The sequence below is a fragment of the Molossus molossus genome, unplaced genomic scaffold (assembly GCF_014108415.1).
Source record: "Molossus molossus isolate mMolMol1 unplaced genomic scaffold, mMolMol1.p scaffold_m16_p_3, whole genome shotgun sequence".
Classification (NCBI taxonomy): Eukaryota; Metazoa; Chordata; class Mammalia; order Chiroptera; family Molossidae; genus Molossus; species Molossus molossus.
In genome coordinates this window covers 96,806,600-96,824,446 of record NW_023425366.1, presented here as the reverse complement: position 1 = coordinate 96,824,446, position 17,847 = coordinate 96,806,600, and the positions used below count along the sequence as shown (strand labels likewise).

Below are 17,847 nucleotides of genomic sequence, written 5' to 3'. Positions count from 1 at the left end.
GGTGGGGTCTGCGGTGGGCAGGGTGTCGGGCCTCTGGAGAGGCTGTGCCCAAACACCCCAGGACCTGCCGCTGAGGTGAGCCGGGGCTACACTAGTCTTTCTTCTCGGGGCTCTCGGCGGAGACAGGAATGGGGCGGGGACTGGGCACTGATGAGTCCCAGCAGCTCAAAACTTCTTTCCCAACTTGGCTAGTAATTGAGGTTTCCCAAGGGTGACCCACACCAGGTCCCTGAGCTCTTCTATTCCAGAGCTACTTGTCCTGGGGTCTTCCGCGGGGGGGTGAGGGGGTGGGTGGGGATCTGCGCCCCCTGCCTGAAATTGTGAGTGCAACTTAGCGGTTTTTTCTTGTGATGTGTTCCTGGATCTAAAAGAGGTCAAAATCCGCTTGATCCAAGCTCTTTAGTCACCAAAAAGGCAGAAGTGCCCAAAGAGGATCATGAACTGTCCAGGCTCACCTAGCTGTGCCCATACTTTGGCTAGGACTCTTTCCACCAATGTCTGGTGGGCCTTGACCCACGGATCCCTGGCTCCAGGACACTCACTGGAGCACTCACTGGTCTTGCCTGACCATGTGCTACCATTCATGCCCTTCCCTCCCCAGCATCAGTAGGAGCTTGAGACCTGAATTTCAGCCTGATTCCCATGAGACAAGACACCCACATGGCCAGATCAAACTTCCAGGTCACATCACTGTGGCACCTTTAGCTTAGGATCCCACTGGGGCCAACATCCAGACAGAAAGGGCAACTAACGTGATACAGGGCTGGGGCATTGGGGCTGCAAGCCAGATGAGAAGGGGCAGAGATTTTCAAGGTGAGGACCTAGGAAAGGGTCCCCAGAACGCTGGGAGGGGTGGAAGCAGGAGCGGGATGGGGGCATCCATATCTCCACCCTCCCCAGCCATCAGTACTCCTCCCCCACCCCTGACGGGAACTGAGAGGCCAAAGTCTGCCCAAGGTCAAAAATTGATTGTTTTGCAGGAAGGGGACTAGACAGGGACTGTGGAAGGATTGGCAGGGGTGGGTACAACCCCTCTTCCTCTAACCTGGGCTGGGGGGCCATATCGAGCCGGCTGGACTGAGGCCGGGCTGTGCCCCTACTCTTTGCGGGGGGGGGGGGGGGGGCGTGAGAAATGCCAGAGCTCAGGCTGCCTGCTAGGACTGATAAGGGGCCCTCCCAGGGCTCCCACAAACGGTTTATCATTGGGGGTGGGGGACAGCCTGCAGGACTCAGGAGGGGGCACGAGAATGGAGCGGCTTTGGGGTCTACTCCAGGGAGCGGTAAGACTGAGTTGGGTCGGGGGACACCTTAGGCCTCCTCTAGGTCCTTCAACTCCCTCCCAAACCCCAAGGCTAGCCCCTCCCTTTCCCACCTCAATTTCTCCCCTCCAGTCTGATTCTCAGGACCATCTTTCTTGCCTTGTGCTCCTTTGGCACCCCAAAGTCACTGATCCTATTTTTGTCAAGTCCCTCCCTGCCACCCACACTTCTTTCCCCAATCTCATGCCCACTGTTCCCCCCACAGAAAAGGTTGTCCCCACGACCCTCTCAGACCATCTACAAGCATGTGGAAGGCACCCAGCAGGGGTGCCCTGAGGAGGAAGAGGAAGACCCTGAGGAGGTGGCTGAGCCACCAGCCCACTTCTGTCCCATGGAGCTGAGGGGCTCTGAGCCCCTGGGCTCTCAAGCAGGGCTGCAAAACCTTGGACTCTGGGCAGCAGCAGGACGAAGGACCGCTCCCTACCTGGTCCTGACAGCCCTGCTGATCTTCACTGGGGGTGAGAGTTATTCTGCCCCTACAGTGAAGGGCCTGGGCTGGGGGAGATTTCTGGGGCTCAGAGGGGTCACAGGAGAATCTCCATCTTGCCACTTGCCAGCCTTCCTTCTGGGCTACGTGGCCTTCCGAGGGTCCTGCCAGGCATGCGGGAATGACGTGTTGGTTGTCAGTGAGGATGTGAACTATGAGCTGAGCCCGGACTCCCACCAAGGCACATTGTACTGGAGCGACCTCCAGGCCCTATTCCTACGGCACCTGGGGGAGGGGAGCCTGGAGAACACCATCAGGTAAGGACCATCCTGACCTTCAAAAACCCGCATCTTCTCAGACTCAACCTCTTTTCCTACTCACCCAGGACCCTGGTGTCACTGTCTCCCTTCTGAGTCTGTCCACCTGTCTCCCTGGCCTTCCTGTCCAGTGGTCCTGGGAAGGATGGCAGGCATTGGAGCTGAGAGGAGGAAGGGCAGTTCCTGAGATGAACATGCAGAGGGCTTAGGTTCTGAGGGTGGCACACTTAGGAGATGCTGGAGCTGACTGTCTGAATGAGAACAGAGAGGTCCAGATATGAGGTGGGACAGACCCCAAAAAGTCTTGAATGCCACACTAAGGAGCTCAGATTTTGACTTGTGGCAGCAGGGAGCTCTGGGGGGATCTGAGAAGGGGTGTTTTAGGGGATCAGAAAAACAAGCAAGGAAATTTGGGAGCAGACCATCCCCCATCTACATTATGAGACAAACCATCCAGACACAGTGTGTGTGGGCCAGGAGCACAGCACAAGTAGGCCAGTGTTTCTTTTGTCCTGCTGAGGTCACCTTTCCCTGCTGGGAAGGAGCTGCCAGGTAGGTCCACAGAAGAGGTCAGGCCACCAAGAACCCTCTTTTAGGTCAGAAATAGTTTTTCAGTGGATTCTTCTGGTTTTTCTAAAGTATAAAATCATGTAAGCTATTTATCGTGAGAGATGTACAGCTTCTTTTTCAATGCTGATACTTTTTATTTCTTATTGCATTGGAAAGAACATGAGTTTAAGTAATAGTGACAGTAAATATCCTTACCTATTTCCTGACTTTCAAAGGAAGGGAGAGAGAGAGAAACATCTATTTGTTGTTCCACTTATTCATGCATTCATTGGTTGATTTTTATATGTGCCCTTACCAGGGATCAAACCCACATTTTTGGTGTATCGGTGCAATGCTCCAGCTGAGCTACCCTGCCAGAGCAGGAGTGCTTTCATAATACTTTGTCACTGAGTGTGAACTTTGCTGCAGACTCTGGAAAACTTTTTAAAAGTGAAAGTGAATTAAGAAAGTTTTCACCCTGGCCGGTTTGGCTCAGCGGTAAGAGCGCTGGCCTGCAGACCAGAGAGTCCCAGGTTTGGTCCCTGCTGAGGGCACGTAGCTGGGTTGCGGTTTGTTCCCTGCCCCGGTTAGGGTTGTGTGGGGTGGGTGGCAACCAGTCGGTGTGTCTGTCTCACATCGATGTTTCTCTCTTCCTCCCTCTCTCCCTCCCGCTCTAGCTCAAGATAAATGCAAAAAAAAAAAAAAGAAACAAAGTTTTCTTCTACTCTTAGCTTACTGGGATTTTTTTTTTTAATGACCAGGAAAGAAGAAACAGTTATGGAATTTTTTCAGAATGTACTGAGATGACCATTTAATTGTTCATATAGTGTTTATGCAGTAATTTGTATTAATAGATTTCCTTTTGTTCAGGAGAGCAACACTTAACTTGATCACTCTTGATATCACTAGATCTGTCTTGCTAAAAGACCTTAAATCTGTGGCATCAACAACATGCAGGTTTTTTTTATCTTCTTGAGCAACACTTGGCAGTCTAGGTACAGGCTGAGCAGATGGATGGTTTGACAGGTCTAGGGGTGGGGTGTCACACTGTGGATGCCATCAAAGGGCAGGGAGGCAAGAAGGTAACAAGCAATGAAGTGACTGTAGGTTGGATAAGGAAGAGAAGGAAAGCCAGGAGCTGATGATAGGCTTGGACATATTGGACAGTCTGGAGTGCTCAATGCGGTTGAAAAGCTGATATTGTGAGGGAAGGGAGTAAGCTGGAAAATGAAAAGCTCTAGTCAGAGAGAGTAGGATTCCGGAGCTTTTAATATTTATCTGATAAACTGTGTCCTATTTATCTTTGAGTCTCAAGGTGCCTGCCACTGTGCTTGGTACTTAGTAGGTAAATCCACAATGGATAAATATTCTAGAGATGGAGTTTTAGGTAATGACAAGATTCAAGGTATGGCCAGGGAAGTGGGTGGCTGGACTGGAGGTGGCATTGATGAGGTCATTCATTCATTTATCTAACAAATATTTTGAGCACCTACTATGTGGCAGGTGCTGGACTAAGTAGCTGAAGGAGATATAGCAGAGGACAAAACAGTCTGGATCGTGCCCTCAGGGAGCTTAAAGTCTATTGGAGGAAATCAATACTAAAGTAATAATCACATTCATGACTTCACAATGATTACCAGGATCATGGCTTTGAAGGAAAAGTAAAGGATGTGAGGAATGACTATAACCCAGGGATCCTGATTTAGATTGGGAATCAGGGAAGACTTTCTTGAGGAAGTGACAAGTTAAGACCTGAGTGGTGAGTTGGTCACCAGGCAGAGAAGCATTTTAGGCCAAAGAACAGCATATGCAAAAGGTCTGAGCCAGGTAGATGGTGACCTATTGGAAAAAGTAAAAGAAAGTCCATGTAGTTGTTGAGGTGGATATGGCTCAGGCAAAAAGGGCCTTCCTAGATACATAAACTTTTTTGGATTTTATTCTAAGAGGACTGAGAACTAGAAAGTTTCAAACAATAGAGTAAGTATCATGATCAGATTTGGGGTGAGGGATTTTTTTTGAAGGTCAGGTGCAAAGAATGGAGGTGAAGCCCGGGCCAGTTTGGCTCAGCAGTTCGAGTGTTGGCCTGTGGTCCAGAGAAACCCGGGTTCAGTTCCCGCTAAGGGTATGTACCTCGGTTGCAGTTTGTCCCCGGCCCTGGTTGGTCATGCGGGTGGCAGCCACTCGATGTGTCCCTTTCACGTCGATGTTTCTCTCTCTGTCTCTCTTCCTCTCTCTCCCTCCCACTCTGTCTGAACAAAAAATGGAAAAATGTCCTCGCGTGAGGATAAAAAAAAAAGAATGGAGGTGAGCATACCCCTGCGACTCTAGTATAGTATCCTTATTGGTCAATGAGTGAAAGGGCTTTCCTGTTTAATTTTCTCTCCCTCTCCCTAAGCACTCCTCCCCAATCCCCTCCCCCATAAGTACCTCATCTAATGTGTTTGATGTGTGCCTTTAAATACACATATAGCTTTGTCATATATGTCATGTTTTATGTGCCTATGTAGATTTTTTTCGAAAACAATGTTTGTATAAAATGCTATATGTTCATTATTTTAAAATTTAAGCAACATGGAATAATACGAAGAAGAAAGTAAAAAATAAAAAAATAAAAAATCACTCCAAAACTTACTATTCAGACATAGCCATCTCTAGTGTGTGCTTTTAATTAAAAAAATTTTTTTAGCCCTGGCCGGTTTGGCTCAGTGGTTGGAGCGTCGGCCTGCGGTACAGAGAGACCCGGGTTCGGTTCCTGCTAAGGGCATGTACCTCGGATGCAGTTTGTCCCCGGACCTGGTTGGTTGTGCGGGTGGCAACCACTCGATGCGTCCCTTCATATCGATGTTTCTCTCTCTCTCTCTTCCTCTCTCTCCCTCCCGCTCTATCTGAACAAAAAATGGAAAAGTGTCCTCTGGTGAGGATAAAAAAAAAAAAAAATTTTTTAAAAATAGATTTTAAAGAGAAGAAGGGGGATAAAGAGAGAGAGAGAGAGAAACATCACTGTGAGAGAAAAACATCTATTGGTTGCCTCCTGCACGCAACCGGGGATAGAACCCAAAACCTGGGTATGTGCCCTGCCCAGGAATTGAACCCACCACCTTTTGGTGTACTGGACAACACTCCAACCAACTGAGCCACACCAGCCAGGGCTGCTTTTAATTTTGATATATATTTTTTGACCTAACAGTGTTTTCAAGGTCTACTACATTGCAGTGTGTATATCTAGTTTATTGTTTCTTATTGCTGTGCAGGAATCCAGTGTGTATTCCTTTTTATTTTTTATGAATGTATCAGTAGGTGCAGTTTTAAACAGAGAGTTGAACTGGGACTGGATGGGGGTGGGGCAGGAACGGTACTGAGAAAGCCACTATGATCATGGATTGCAATAGTCCTCATAAGAGCTGAGAGGGTGGTTGATGAGATGAAGGTGCACATCTATGGGATTTTGAAGAAGTGCAGAAACTTAGTGGACCATGGCGTGAAGAGGAAAATAAGCCAGATGTCAAAGTCCTCAATGAAAGTAGACAAGTGACTGATTGGCTAGAGCAGTGATTTTCTTTTTTTTTTTTTTTTTTATCCTCACCCGAGGACACTTTTCCATTTTGTTCAGGTAGAGTGGGAGGGAGAGAGGGGAACAGAGAGAGAGAGAAACATCGATGTGAAAGGAACACATCGAGTGGCTGCCACCCGCACGACCAACCATGGCCCCAACCAGGGCCGGGGACAAACTGCAACCGAAGTACATGCCCTTAGCGGGAACCAAACCCGGGTCTCTCCAGACCGCAGGCCGACGCTCTAACCGCTGAGCCAAACTGGCCAGGGCTAGAGCAGTGATTTTCAACCCTTTTCATCCATAGCACACATAAACTAATTATTAAAATTATGCAGCACCCCCAAAATATATGTTTTTTTGTGCATCTGACAAAAAATAGGTATAATTTTGATTCATTCACACCAGATAGCTATTGTTGTGTTGGCTGTTATCATTTTTTAAACTTGACAATCTAAGGGGAAAGAGGTTATTTAGTGCCCTTGACTGAATAGTCAGGTATTGCATATTTTAAACATTCTTTTGGCACATTGGTTGAAAATCACTGGGCTAGAAAATAGCAGTGAGGAGGGACGGAGAATGGGAGAATTGGAGAGTTTTACCAGAGGAGAAATGGTCAGAAATGTGAACAGTGGCACCAGGATCATGCCTCCACTCCAAGTCCAGGTGGTATATGAATGTGAGCCACCTTCAGGAGTCCCACAGGAGACCTGGCTTCTCAAGAGAGAGTTTCTGCCAGGGCAAAGGGTAGAAGGGGTATTCAGTGATGATGCTGAAGAGGGAGGAGTTTGTTTGCATTGGAGAGGGCTCTGGTGGAGCTAGAGCCCCATTGACAGGGAGGCCATGGTGGGGAGGGGCTGTGGCAGAGGTGAGATGAAGAACCGGGAGAGTTCAGGTGATGACTAGATAGGTCATGACTATGGAAGAAGACAGGGTGAGATCTCCAATGAGACAACTGACTCCACAATTCCACTGGGAACCTTGGTGAGTGTCTCCATGAGGCCCAGGTGGAGGATGGGGGACATGGAGGGTCATGTCTCTGCCCAGTTAGCCCTTTGAAAGAAAAGTGTTTTCATGCCTGGGACAAAGAACAGGACAGTGTGCGTATGTGTGAAGGGGGCAGTAGATTGGAGTTTGGCCTGAACCAGGAAGAACCTAACAGAAGCCCTAGCTATTGGCAGCTAATGTTTTAAGCATAAGGAAGGCCCTGGAGACATTGGGTCACAGCCCTGATGGTGATGGGATGGGTGGTGATGGTAGGAGCAAGGGCAGTCTTAGGAGCCCCTCACTGCCAGGGACCCAGGGCCACCCCACTTCTCTGGCATCCTTCCTCACCCCCTCGACTCCAGGCGCCCAGAAGCCTGGGCTCCTCTCCCTCCTATGCCACAATCCCACCTCTCCCCACTCAGGCAAATCAGCCTTCGGGAAAGGGTTGCCGGCTCATCTGGGATGGCCGCCCTTGCTCAGGACATCCGCGCTGCCTTCTCGCTCCAGAAGCTGGACCACGTGTGGACAGACACGCACTACGTGGGGCTGCAGTTCCCTGACCCGTGAGTTCGTGGGGGTCGAGGGGCGCGGCGGGGGCGGGCCGTGTTGAGTGGGGAACGCTCACTACCCCCACTCCTCAGGGCTCACCCCAACACCCTGCACTGGGTGGATGAAGCCGGGAGGCCCGGGGAGCAGCTGCCGCTGGAGGACCCGGACGTCTACTGTCCCTACAGCGCCACCGGCAACGCCACGGTGAGCGCCTCCAGCCACGCCCCTTTCCCTCTGGGCGGAGGAGGGCTGCGGAGAGCGTGCCTGACAGCCCTCCTCCTCAGGGAAAGCTGGTGTACGCCCACTATGGGCGGCCGGAGGACCTGCAGCACCTGCGGACCAGGGGTGTGGAGCTGGCTGGGCGCCTCCTGCTGGTGCGCTTGGGGATGATCAGCTTTGCTCAGAAGGTGAGGGTCCCCGGATGGGGGGCAGTGTGGTGGAATAAAGCGTAGCGGGTAGGGTGCAGGCTGGGGAACCCCAGGATTAGATAGCGGCACATGGGCAGTGTCTAGGAGGCTGTCAGTGGGAAAAAATAAAGAACCAAGTGGATTATAAGAAAATGTTGGCGGGGAACAAAATCGGGTTTGGAATGGGGAACAGAAACACAGGAGAATGTAGGGTAGTGTGGGGTCCAGGCTGCCAAGGCACTGTGGGAGCCAGGTGAGGGCCAGGTGGTGCCCACAGGCTCTCTGTGGATCTACAACTGCAGATCAAAGGCCGTGTCACTTTTTACTTGCTTCCCCTCCCCTTACAAATCTGTTTTCTCTGGGAGAAAGAGTCCTTTAGCTCCTCCCTTCCTTAGGTGGCCAGTGCCCAGGACTTTGGGGCAGGAGGAGTACTCATATATCCCGACCCAGCCGACTTCCCCCAGGACCCACACAAGCCAGGCCTGTCCAGCAACCGAGCTGTGTATGGACATGTAAGTCTGGGGGAAGCTAGCAGTGCTTTCCTAGGGCCCCAGGACTGCACCTCCTTGCCCGGGATGAGGCTGGCACACTTTATGGGAGCCTAGCCCACAGTTTCAGAGTGGGCACCCCTCACCCCACAGGTGCACCTGGGCACTGGGGACCCCTACACGCCTGGCTTCCCTTCCTTCAATCAAACCCAGTTCCCTCCAGTCCAGTCCTCAGGCCTTCCAAGCATCCCAGCCCAGCCCATCAGTGCGGACATTGCCTCCCTCCTGCTGAGGTGAGGGGTATGTGGGAACCAGGAGAGGAGACAGGGAGAGGCAGGCTACAGCTAGCCTACAAGGTGACTTTGGGTGAACTAGAAAAAGGTGGCTCTCCTGGGGGGGGGCACAGCCTCTTGCAAGTGTCCACTGTTTGATGAGTGGCGCTCCGGCTGGATATCGTACCCACCTCCACTGGGCGCCCACGAGCAGGACACAGCCTGCACAACTAACCAAGGCAGCCCTGGCTATACTGCCCCCTCAGTCAGGGTGCAGAGGCAGAGAGCAGGAGCCAGAAGGTGGGAGGGAGAGAAAGAGTGAAGAGTGGGCTTTAGGCTCTTTCATAGCCTGAGCCTCTCTGCTACTCCCTACGCTTTCTGCTCCACCCCTCTCCAGGAAGCTTGAAGGTCCTGTGGCCCCACAGGAATGGCAGGGGTGGCTCCCAGACTCCTTTTATCGCCTGGGCCCTGGGCCAGGCCTGCACCTAGGGGTCAACAACCACAGGGCTTCCACCCCCATCAGCAACATCTTTGGCTGCATCGAGGGCCGATCAGAGCCAGGTGTGCGTCCTTGCCCAACCCGCCGGAGGAGAGCTGCTTATAAACCCTGACCAGAGGTGGGGCTGGAGCAGGAGGTCCTGGAGAGCAGGCCAGAGTGATGCCCAGAGAAGGGAGGTGGCTTTGGCTAGAGGGTTTGGCAAGTGTTAGCAGGGAGAGAGTCTGGTAGGTTGGGCTGAACTGGAACTGCATAGGGTAGTAGTGAGACTTCAAGTTCCAGTATGCCCAGAGGCAATAGTGAGTTGTCTAGCACTGGGGGTGAACAAGCATCACTTGGGTGATGTTACAGCATGAAAGGGAGGTCAGATTAGGTAGTTGAGCCTTTCAAGCATAACTAGATGTGGATAAAAGGGGGAATCAAAGTGGGTTCATGAGCTGAAGACTGGGGTCACAAGAGCAACTTGGAAACAAGAGTGTGGTACCTATAAGCACTAAGGGAGTGGCACAGGGCAGCCTGGGACGAGGCTCAGATGAGAATGCTGTAGTGGGAGTATGGGTGGAGAAAGGGTAGAGAGATTTAAAATGGGAAAAACTGGCAAACAGCAGGACATGGCTGACCTGGGAGGTAATGGACCAGGAATGACCCCAGACACCTCACTGAAGGAGCAGACCATACAGGCAGGGCCAAGGGAAGGAGTGGCACTCTTTAGTGACAGCAGGGGTGGCAGAAATGTGAGGGGCTGAGATAGAGACTAGTTGGGGGTCTGGAGAAATGGTGAGGCCTTGTGAGCACCTGTCTTGCCAGGGTGGAGGGAGAAGCCTCTGGGTACTGCCAGTATAAGAGGTAGACTCCAAACATCTCCTCCCCAGATCACTATGTTGTCATTGGGGCCCAAAGGGATGCGTGGGGCCCTGGGGCAGCCAAGTCTGCTGTGGGGACTGCCATACTGCTGGAGCTGGTGCGGACCTTTTCCTCCATGGTGAGCAATGGTAAGGTCAGAGCCTGGGCCTGGGCCAGGCAGCCAGGGCTGAGTCAGGATGGGCAGAGAGGCAATTAGCAGCACAGGCTGGAGGGTGGTCCCTCAGACCTGGGTTCTAAACTTGGCCACTCATGTCCTGCATGGCCCTGAGCAAGTGTCTGCATCTCTATTTACTCATATAAACAGTCCAGTGTCTGAATGCAGATTAAACAGAAGATTCCATATGTAAACCATCTCCATTGCTGTTAGAGTTGAATCAAGGCAGACCCAGTGAGATGGGCTGGGCTGGGACTTGATGAGAGGGAAAGAGAGACCCCAGAGGACCAGGACAGAGGAAGACAAAGAGGGGAGGTCTTTGCTTGGTCCCCAGTTGAGCCCATCCTCCCTCCCACTCTGTTCCCAGGCTTCCAGCCTCGGAGAAGTCTTCTCTTCATCAGCTGGGATGGAGGTGACTTTGGGAGTGTGGGCTCCACCGAGTGGCTGGAGGTAATGTGGTATCCTGGGCAGGTAGCCAGGCAGTGGAGAGAAGTGAGGAGGGCCTTCATATTCCATACCCCTCACCCACAGGGCTACCTCAGCCTGCTGCATCTCAAAGCCGTAGTCTATGTGAGCCTGGACAATGCTGTGTTGGGTGAGCAGGGGCAATACCACCACCTGGACCCCCTCAGGTGCACCCCTGCCCTTGAGACGGAGCCCTGAGCTTGGCCTCCTTCTCTGCAGGGGATGACAAGTTCCATGCCAAGACCAGCCCCCTTCTGGTCAGCCTCATTGAGAACATCCTGAAGCAGGCAAGCGTCTAGCCAGGAGCAGGGAATGGAGGTAAATGGGGGTGGGGGGAACACACGACTGGAGCCTGAACATGCCCCCCACCCGGTCCCCAGGTGGACTCTCCTAACCAGAGTGGGCAGACCCTTTATGAGCAGGTGGCGGTCAACAATCACAACTGGGATGCAGAGGTGTAAGTTAGGGCAAGATGGGAGGGAGGAAAGCTGGGGATAATGTGGGAGGAGCCTGAACCCACAGAGAATTCTAACCTGCCCCCTAATCTCAGGATCCAGCCACTGCCCATGGATAGCAGTGCCTATTCCTTCACTGCCTTTGCGGGGGTTCCTGCCATCGAATTCTCCTTTGTGGAGGTGAGACTCCCTGGCTCTGCCCAAGAGCAGTAGCCCCTCAGCCTGTCTGCACCATGCCCGTGCACCAGCAACCCCTATCTCAGCAGGATGGCCAGGTGTACCCGTTCCTGCACACGAAGGACGACACGTATGAGAACCTGCACAGGGTGCTGCGGGGCCGTCTGCCAGCCGTGGCCCAGGCTGTGGCCCAGCTTGCAGGGCAGCTCCTCATCCGGCTCAGCCATGATCACCTGCTGCCCCTCGACTTTGGACGCTACGGGGACGTCGTCCTCAGACACATCGGCAACCTTAACGAGTTCTCTGGGGACCTCAAGGTCCAAGATGCCAATCCTGCTCATGGCTTCTGGGATTGAGGGGCACTATATCTCTTAAAGTGCTGCCCAGTCCAGAGGGTCTTGTCGCTCCCTCCTCCACCCTCCTAGGTGTCTTGTCCCCTTTATTCCTGCCCCAGTCACCTAAGTCCCTCCCAAGCCCACAGGATTTTTGACCCTCCACACACACCACACAGGTCTTCCCTGTCCATTTCACCCCAGCATTCTGTCCCCCTATTCCTCCCCACTCCTGCTTGGCCTGCCCACCCCCAACCCCTTGACCTCCATCCTGAGCCGGTCCTGGCTCCTGCTACCGGTCCCAGCACGCCCCTCCTCCCTCAGGCCCGCGGGCTGACCCTCCAGTGGGTGTACTCCGCGCGAGGGGACTACATCCGGGCGGCAGAGAAGCTGCGGAAGGAGATCTACAGCTCGGAGGAGAGCGATGAGAGGCTGACCCGCATGTACAACGTGCGCATTATGCGGGTGAGGGCCCCAGTCCCCGCCGTGTCCCTTCCTCCCTCTGCTTAGCTCCTCACCGGTGGACTCCCTTCCCCTCTCTCTACCTTCCAGCAATCCTTGTCCTCAGGGCATTTCAAGTCCCTGATGCACATTGCTCACAGGCCAGTCTGGAGTGAGCACTGAGGCAGGCCCTGCATAGTGCTGAAACGGACTGGGAGAACCATTCCCTTGGCTACAATCTCCTGGCCAACAGGGCAGGACTAGGACACTCCTCCCTTCCCCAACATACACACACACACACACACACACACACACACACACACACGGTCGTCCGTCCCCGTCCCCTGTCCCCTGTCCCCTGTCCCCTGTCCCCCCCCCCCCCAGCCACACTCCTGAAGAGAAAAAGCATGCTGTCCTGGCCGGTTTGGCTCAGCGGTTAAAGCATTGGCCCTCTGACCAGAGAGTCCTGGGTTCAGTTCCCGCTAAGGACACATACCTCCGTTGCAGTTGGTCCCCTTAACTTTGTGGGTGGCAATCAGTCGATGTGTCTCTCACATCGATGTTTCTCTCTTTCTCTTCCTCCCTCTCCCTCCCGCTCTATCTGAAGATAAGTGCAAGAATGTCCTCATGTGAAGATAAAAAAAAAACAAAAAACAAAAAAGCATGCCCACAATGGTCCACAGTACAAGAGGCACAGGGTTATGGCTCAGGAGGTACAAAAGGCTTAAGAAATTCAGAGCAGCCCTGGCCGATTTGGCTCAGCGGTTGGAGCCTCGGCCTGCGGTCCAGAGAGATCTGGGTTCGTTCCCGCTGGGGACACATGCCTTGGTTGCAGTTTGTCCCTGGCCCTGATTGGTCATGCGGGTGGCAGCCACTCGATGTGTCCCTTTCACATTGATGTTTCTCTCTCTCTCTCTCCCTCCCACTCTATCTGAACAAAATATCGAGGATCCCTCGGGTGAGGATTAAAAAAAAAAAAAGAAATTCAGAGCAAAGAGAGGTCTCCTCCTTCTGGAAATGAGATGCCTGAAACCCAGAAAGGCTGCTGGGAGGAGGTGTCACATGAAAGTTATACTAGATCTTATTTCCTCTTCAATTCCTCCTGCTTAGCTTTTTAAAAAATATATATTTTTTCTTTATTGATTTTATTTTTTTCTGATTTATTTATTTATTTTTTAATTTATTTATTTTTATTATTTAATTTTTGTTACAGATGTTTCTCCTTTTTCCCCCATTGATTCCCCCCTCCCCTTCCCTCCCTGCCCTGTCCCCAGTTTGTTGTCCATGTCCATTGTTCATGCATACATGCAAATAAGTTCTGTGGTTTATCTCTCCCCCACCATCTCCTCTTCTGGGGATTGTCAGTCTGTACCCCACTTCCACATCTCTGGGACTACCCCATTCCTCAGTCTGTTATGTTCATTATATTCCACAAATAAGTGAGATCATATGATACTTGTCTTTCTCTGTTTGGCTTGTTTCACTTAGGATGATACTTTCCAGGTCCCTCCATGTAGTCTCAAAGGATAAGAGATCTTTCTTTCTTACCGCTGCATAGTACTCCATTGTGTATATGTACCACTGCTTTTTGATCCATTCGTCTACTGATGGACACTTGGGCTGTTTCCAGATCTTAGCTATTGTAAATAGTGCTGCTACAAACATGGGGGTACATATATTCTTTCTGATTGGTGTTTCAGGCTTCTTAGACTATATTCCTAGAAGTGGGATCACTGGGTCAAATGGAAGTTCAATTTTTAAATTTTGAGGTAACACCATATTGTGTTCCATAGTGGCTGCACCAGTCTGCATTCCCATCAGCAGTGTACTAGAGTCCCCTTTTCTCCACACCCTCGCCAACACTTGTTTGATGATTTGTTGATGGCGGCCATTCTGACAGGTGTGAGGTGATACCTCATTGTTGTTTTAATTTGCATCTCTCTGATGATTAGTGATGATGAGCATTTCTTCATATGTCTCTTGGCCATTTGTATGTCCTGTTTGGAGAGGTGTCTATTCAGCTCCTCTGCCCATTTTTTAATTGGGTTCTTTGTCTTCCTTTTGTGGAGTTGTATGAGCACTCTATATATATTGGAAATTAACCCCTTATCTGATATACCATTGGCAATTATGCTCTCCCATGATTTATTTTTATTTATTAATTTGTTTTTGTTACAGATGTTTCTCATTTTTCCCCCATTGACACCCTCCTCCCCCTTCCTGCTTAGCTTTAATACTTTGCAACCTGCACCCCTTTGTCTCAGGAAATGGATGGGTAGAGACTGTGAGAGTGGGGAAAAACCTATAGGGCAAAATAATTAGCAGGGCTATACTCACTGAATGGGGTGAATAGAAAACCCAGAGTGTGTGCACACAGTTTTGGGAGAACATGTCTGCCCCTTGCAGGTTTGTGTTTTTTCTCCCCATTCATTTTTCCTCTTGGTTCCTGCCCATTTCCCTTGGCATCTTTCATTTCTTCTTTCTGTTCACAAAGACATCCCTCTTGATCCTTTCTACTAGTTTCATTCCCTCCTCTCCTCAGTATCCTCTTCTTCCTCCCCCCTTTCCTGATTTCTCCTTCTCCCCTTCCCTTTGTCCCCTCCACTGAAACATGTGACTCTGTGGTGAGACAAGTGATTGGGCATGGTTCATTCTCATTCTCAGATCTTGCTTTAACCCCTGCTGTGCCAGACTCCAGGAACACAAAAAAGGCACTCCCCTTACCCCACTCCAGAAGTTTTCCCCAAGCGACAAAAACATCTGTGTGTAAGGGATCAACAGATTCAGACTCAGGCTGGAGAGAAAAAGACTCAGGACTTCAGAACCTGCAACACAGGGCTAAGCCAGACCCAGGGAACTTTGTGGCTCTAGATCAGAGGTTGGCAAATTACATCCAGCACGCCAAATTTGGCCTGCCTTCTGTTTTTGTAAAGGAAATTTTATTGCAACGCAGCAAAGCTCATTGGTTTTCATATTGTCTACAGCTGCTTTTGTGCTACAGCAGCAAAATTGAGTAGTTGCAACAGAAACAGTATGGCCTGAGAAGCCTAAAATATTACCTATCTTGTTTTTTTGTTGTTGTTAATCCTCACCCAAGGATATTTTTCCATTGATTTTTAGAAAGAGTGAAAAGGAAGGAGGCAGGGAGAAAGAAAGAGAGAGAGAGGGAGGGAGAAATCGATATGAGACACACTGATTGGTTGCCTCTCTCACACACCCCGACTAGGGCCAGGGATGGAACCTGTAACCCAGGTACGTGCCCTTGACCGGGAATTGAACCTGTGACCCTTCGGTGCATAGGCTCACACTCTAACCATTGAGCAACACTGGCCAGGGTTACTATCTTACTTTTTTCAGAAAAAGTTTGCTGACTCCTACTTTAGACTATGACATGGGTCTTGTACAACAGAAAGAACTTGAGTTGGTGCAAGAAAAGAGGATGTTTCAGGGTGGAGAGCCCCAGAATAAGGATGAGGCTGTGAAATAGGGCCCGACTCTCCTTGTGAGCAGTGTGTGTGGACCAGCAGAGCCTGAACAGGGGCCCTGTGGAAAATCTGAGGGGAGAGGAACACCAAATAGTGAGTTAGGAACCGACTATGGAGAACCTTGAATACCAAGATAAGAACTTTGAATTTTTAGGGTCTGGGCATCCAGGAAGTTAGGAAGGTATTTGAACAGGGAGGTAAGGTGAGCAAAGTGGAGTTTTAGGAAGGATTTGGCCAGAATGTAGATGGCCTGAAGAGAGAATATTAGTGATGACTGAGCTCTGGGTGAGGGCGGCAGATGGCAGCATATACCCCATATGGGTGAGGGGACTGGACTGATGTGAGACATTTGGAAGTAAAATGGACAGACGGGGTGTTGAGAAAAGAGGAGGAGAATAATCACAGCAGCTGCCATTTATTAAATGATACCATGTGCTATGGCTTTCCTTTCCTTTCTCAGAACTCCCCCAAATCCTGTGAGGTTACTAGTATTGTACACAGAAACTGATGCTCAGATGGGCTAAGTAATGTATCCAAGATCTCAGTAAGTGGTAGAACTGAAGTTAGAAACTGGGCAGTCTGACTCCAAAGTCTGTGCTCACCCCACTGGCACTCACCTTTGAGGCTGAGAGCCTGGCACCTTGGGAACACCATGGTGCTCACGAGGGAATGTGGGTGCAAGGGTCAGGTTTTGGAAGAAGTTGGTGCCCACATGTATGTGAGGCTGTGTCCAAGTGCCCCCTACCCTAGTGAGGAGGCCCAGCGCTGGAGGGCAAGATTGCCAACTATTCCCACAAGGTCCTGGTTGAAGTTAAGGGCATGGATGAGCTCTTTGAATGAATGAGGTCTTAGAAAGATATGAGTGTGTGAGACCACCCTTAGAGATTCTGATTTTGCTGGGGTGGCACCCAGGCAATGGTAATTTAAATATCTTCCCCTCGTGATTTGACTATGCAGCCAGGGTTGAAAAAAAAAGTGGATTGTAGGTAAAGAGAAGAGCAGAAGGTAGAGGTCAAACCTCAGGCCTGCCCATAGGTGGGAACAGAAGGAACCAGAGAAGCTGGCAGAAAGGTGAGAGAACTGGGGTAGGAGTAGGAAAGGCCATCGCAGGAAAGACAAACAGTATCTGAGTCAGAGGGTGAGGACAGAGGCATGCACTTCATTAGGACTGGACTGTCCCCCTTGACCTTTGACTCTGGGCTGTGGACATTGGCAGATGTGAGGTGGAATGACTGGGGTGTGGGAAAGTGAAGAACAGCAGAAGGATAGACTGTTCTCTGAGGCCCTGCGCAGGGAGGTGAATGGTGAGAAGGGAAGGCTGGGAAAACCTAAATGCAGACTTGGAGGTTCAAGGGATAAAAAGAAAAGGTTTCAATCCTAGACACTGCTGGAGGACGCATTCTACCCGGCTACTTGTGACATCACTGAGTGGCCATTCCTGATTGGACAGCCAGAGGGAGGTGGGACTTAAAGAAGCCGGTCAACTGTATTTATTAAGCCGGTTCTAGGTCCTGGTCTTGGTTTGGAATTGTTCAGGCCTTGGCTCAGCTCCAGCCTTGACCTGGTTTCCCTTTCTGTTCAGGTGGAGTTCTACTTCCTGTCCCAGTACGTGTCGCCGGCTGACTCCCCGTTCCGCCACATATTCCTGGGCCGTGGAGATCACACACTGGGTGCCCTGCTTGACCACGTACGGCTGCTGCGCACCAGCAGTTCTGGGGCCCTGGGGGCTGCCTCTTCCGCGGTGGGGTCTGGCCTGGGCTTCCAGGAGAGCCGCTTTCGTCGCCAGCTGGCCTTGCTCACCTGGACGCTGCAGGGGGCTGCCAACGCACTCAGTGGGGACGTCTGGAACATAGATAACAACTTCTGAAGGGAAGGGCGTTACATGCCTCTGCCCCCAGCCGAGAGCTCCTGCTCTTCCCATTTGAGCAATTTCTGGGTGACTGTGCAACACCTCTCATTGCTGACCCATTTCTCATTAGCCCTTCCAGTCTCCCAGGGGGCCCAGTGTAAAATGCCCACACACACCCTAGGCCCTACAGTGTAGGATTAGGTGAGCAGTGCCTTCCAAAAGGGAGGGTCATACTGTCCACTAATCAGAGAGCAGCATCTGCTC

General features: G+C 51.1%; 1 protein-coding gene across 1 annotated transcript; it reads left to right on the top strand.

Moving 5' to 3' along the window:
* The first annotated feature begins 1,479 nt into the window (after window positions 1-1,479).
* TFR2 (transferrin receptor 2) lies at window positions 1,480-17,601 on the top strand. The gene is made up of 17 exons (XM_036279571.1): window positions 1,480-1,777; window positions 1,877-2,063; window positions 7,572-7,712; window positions 7,791-7,902; window positions 7,983-8,105; window positions 8,501-8,617; window positions 8,747-8,886; window positions 9,263-9,426; window positions 10,234-10,353; window positions 10,747-10,829; window positions 10,911-10,974; window positions 11,064-11,131; window positions 11,225-11,301; window positions 11,395-11,479; window positions 11,566-11,793; window positions 12,133-12,273; window positions 17,317-17,601. Exons 1-17 carry the CDS (start codon window positions 1,651-1,653, stop codon window positions 17,599-17,601), a joined length of 2,262 nt encoding a protein of 753 aa, XP_036135464.1. The 5' UTR covers window positions 1,480-1,650.
* The last annotated feature ends 246 nt before the right edge of the window (window positions 17,602-17,847 follow it).

Excerpts from the sequence above, each read along its gene's own strand:
- TFR2 (XM_036279571.1), top strand. The coding sequence starts at position 1,651 with ATGGAGCTGAGGGGCTCTGAGCCCCTGGGCTCTCAAGCAGGGCTGCAA. Across the intron at positions 1,778-1,876 it reads CCTGCTGATCTTCACTGGGG|CCTTCCTTCTGGGCTACGTG; the intron begins GTGAGAGTTATT and ends GCCACTTGCCAG. Across the intron at positions 8,887-9,262 it reads ATTGCCTCCCTCCTGCTGAG|GAAGCTTGAAGGTCCTGTGG; the intron begins GTGAGGGGTATG and ends ACCCCTCTCCAG.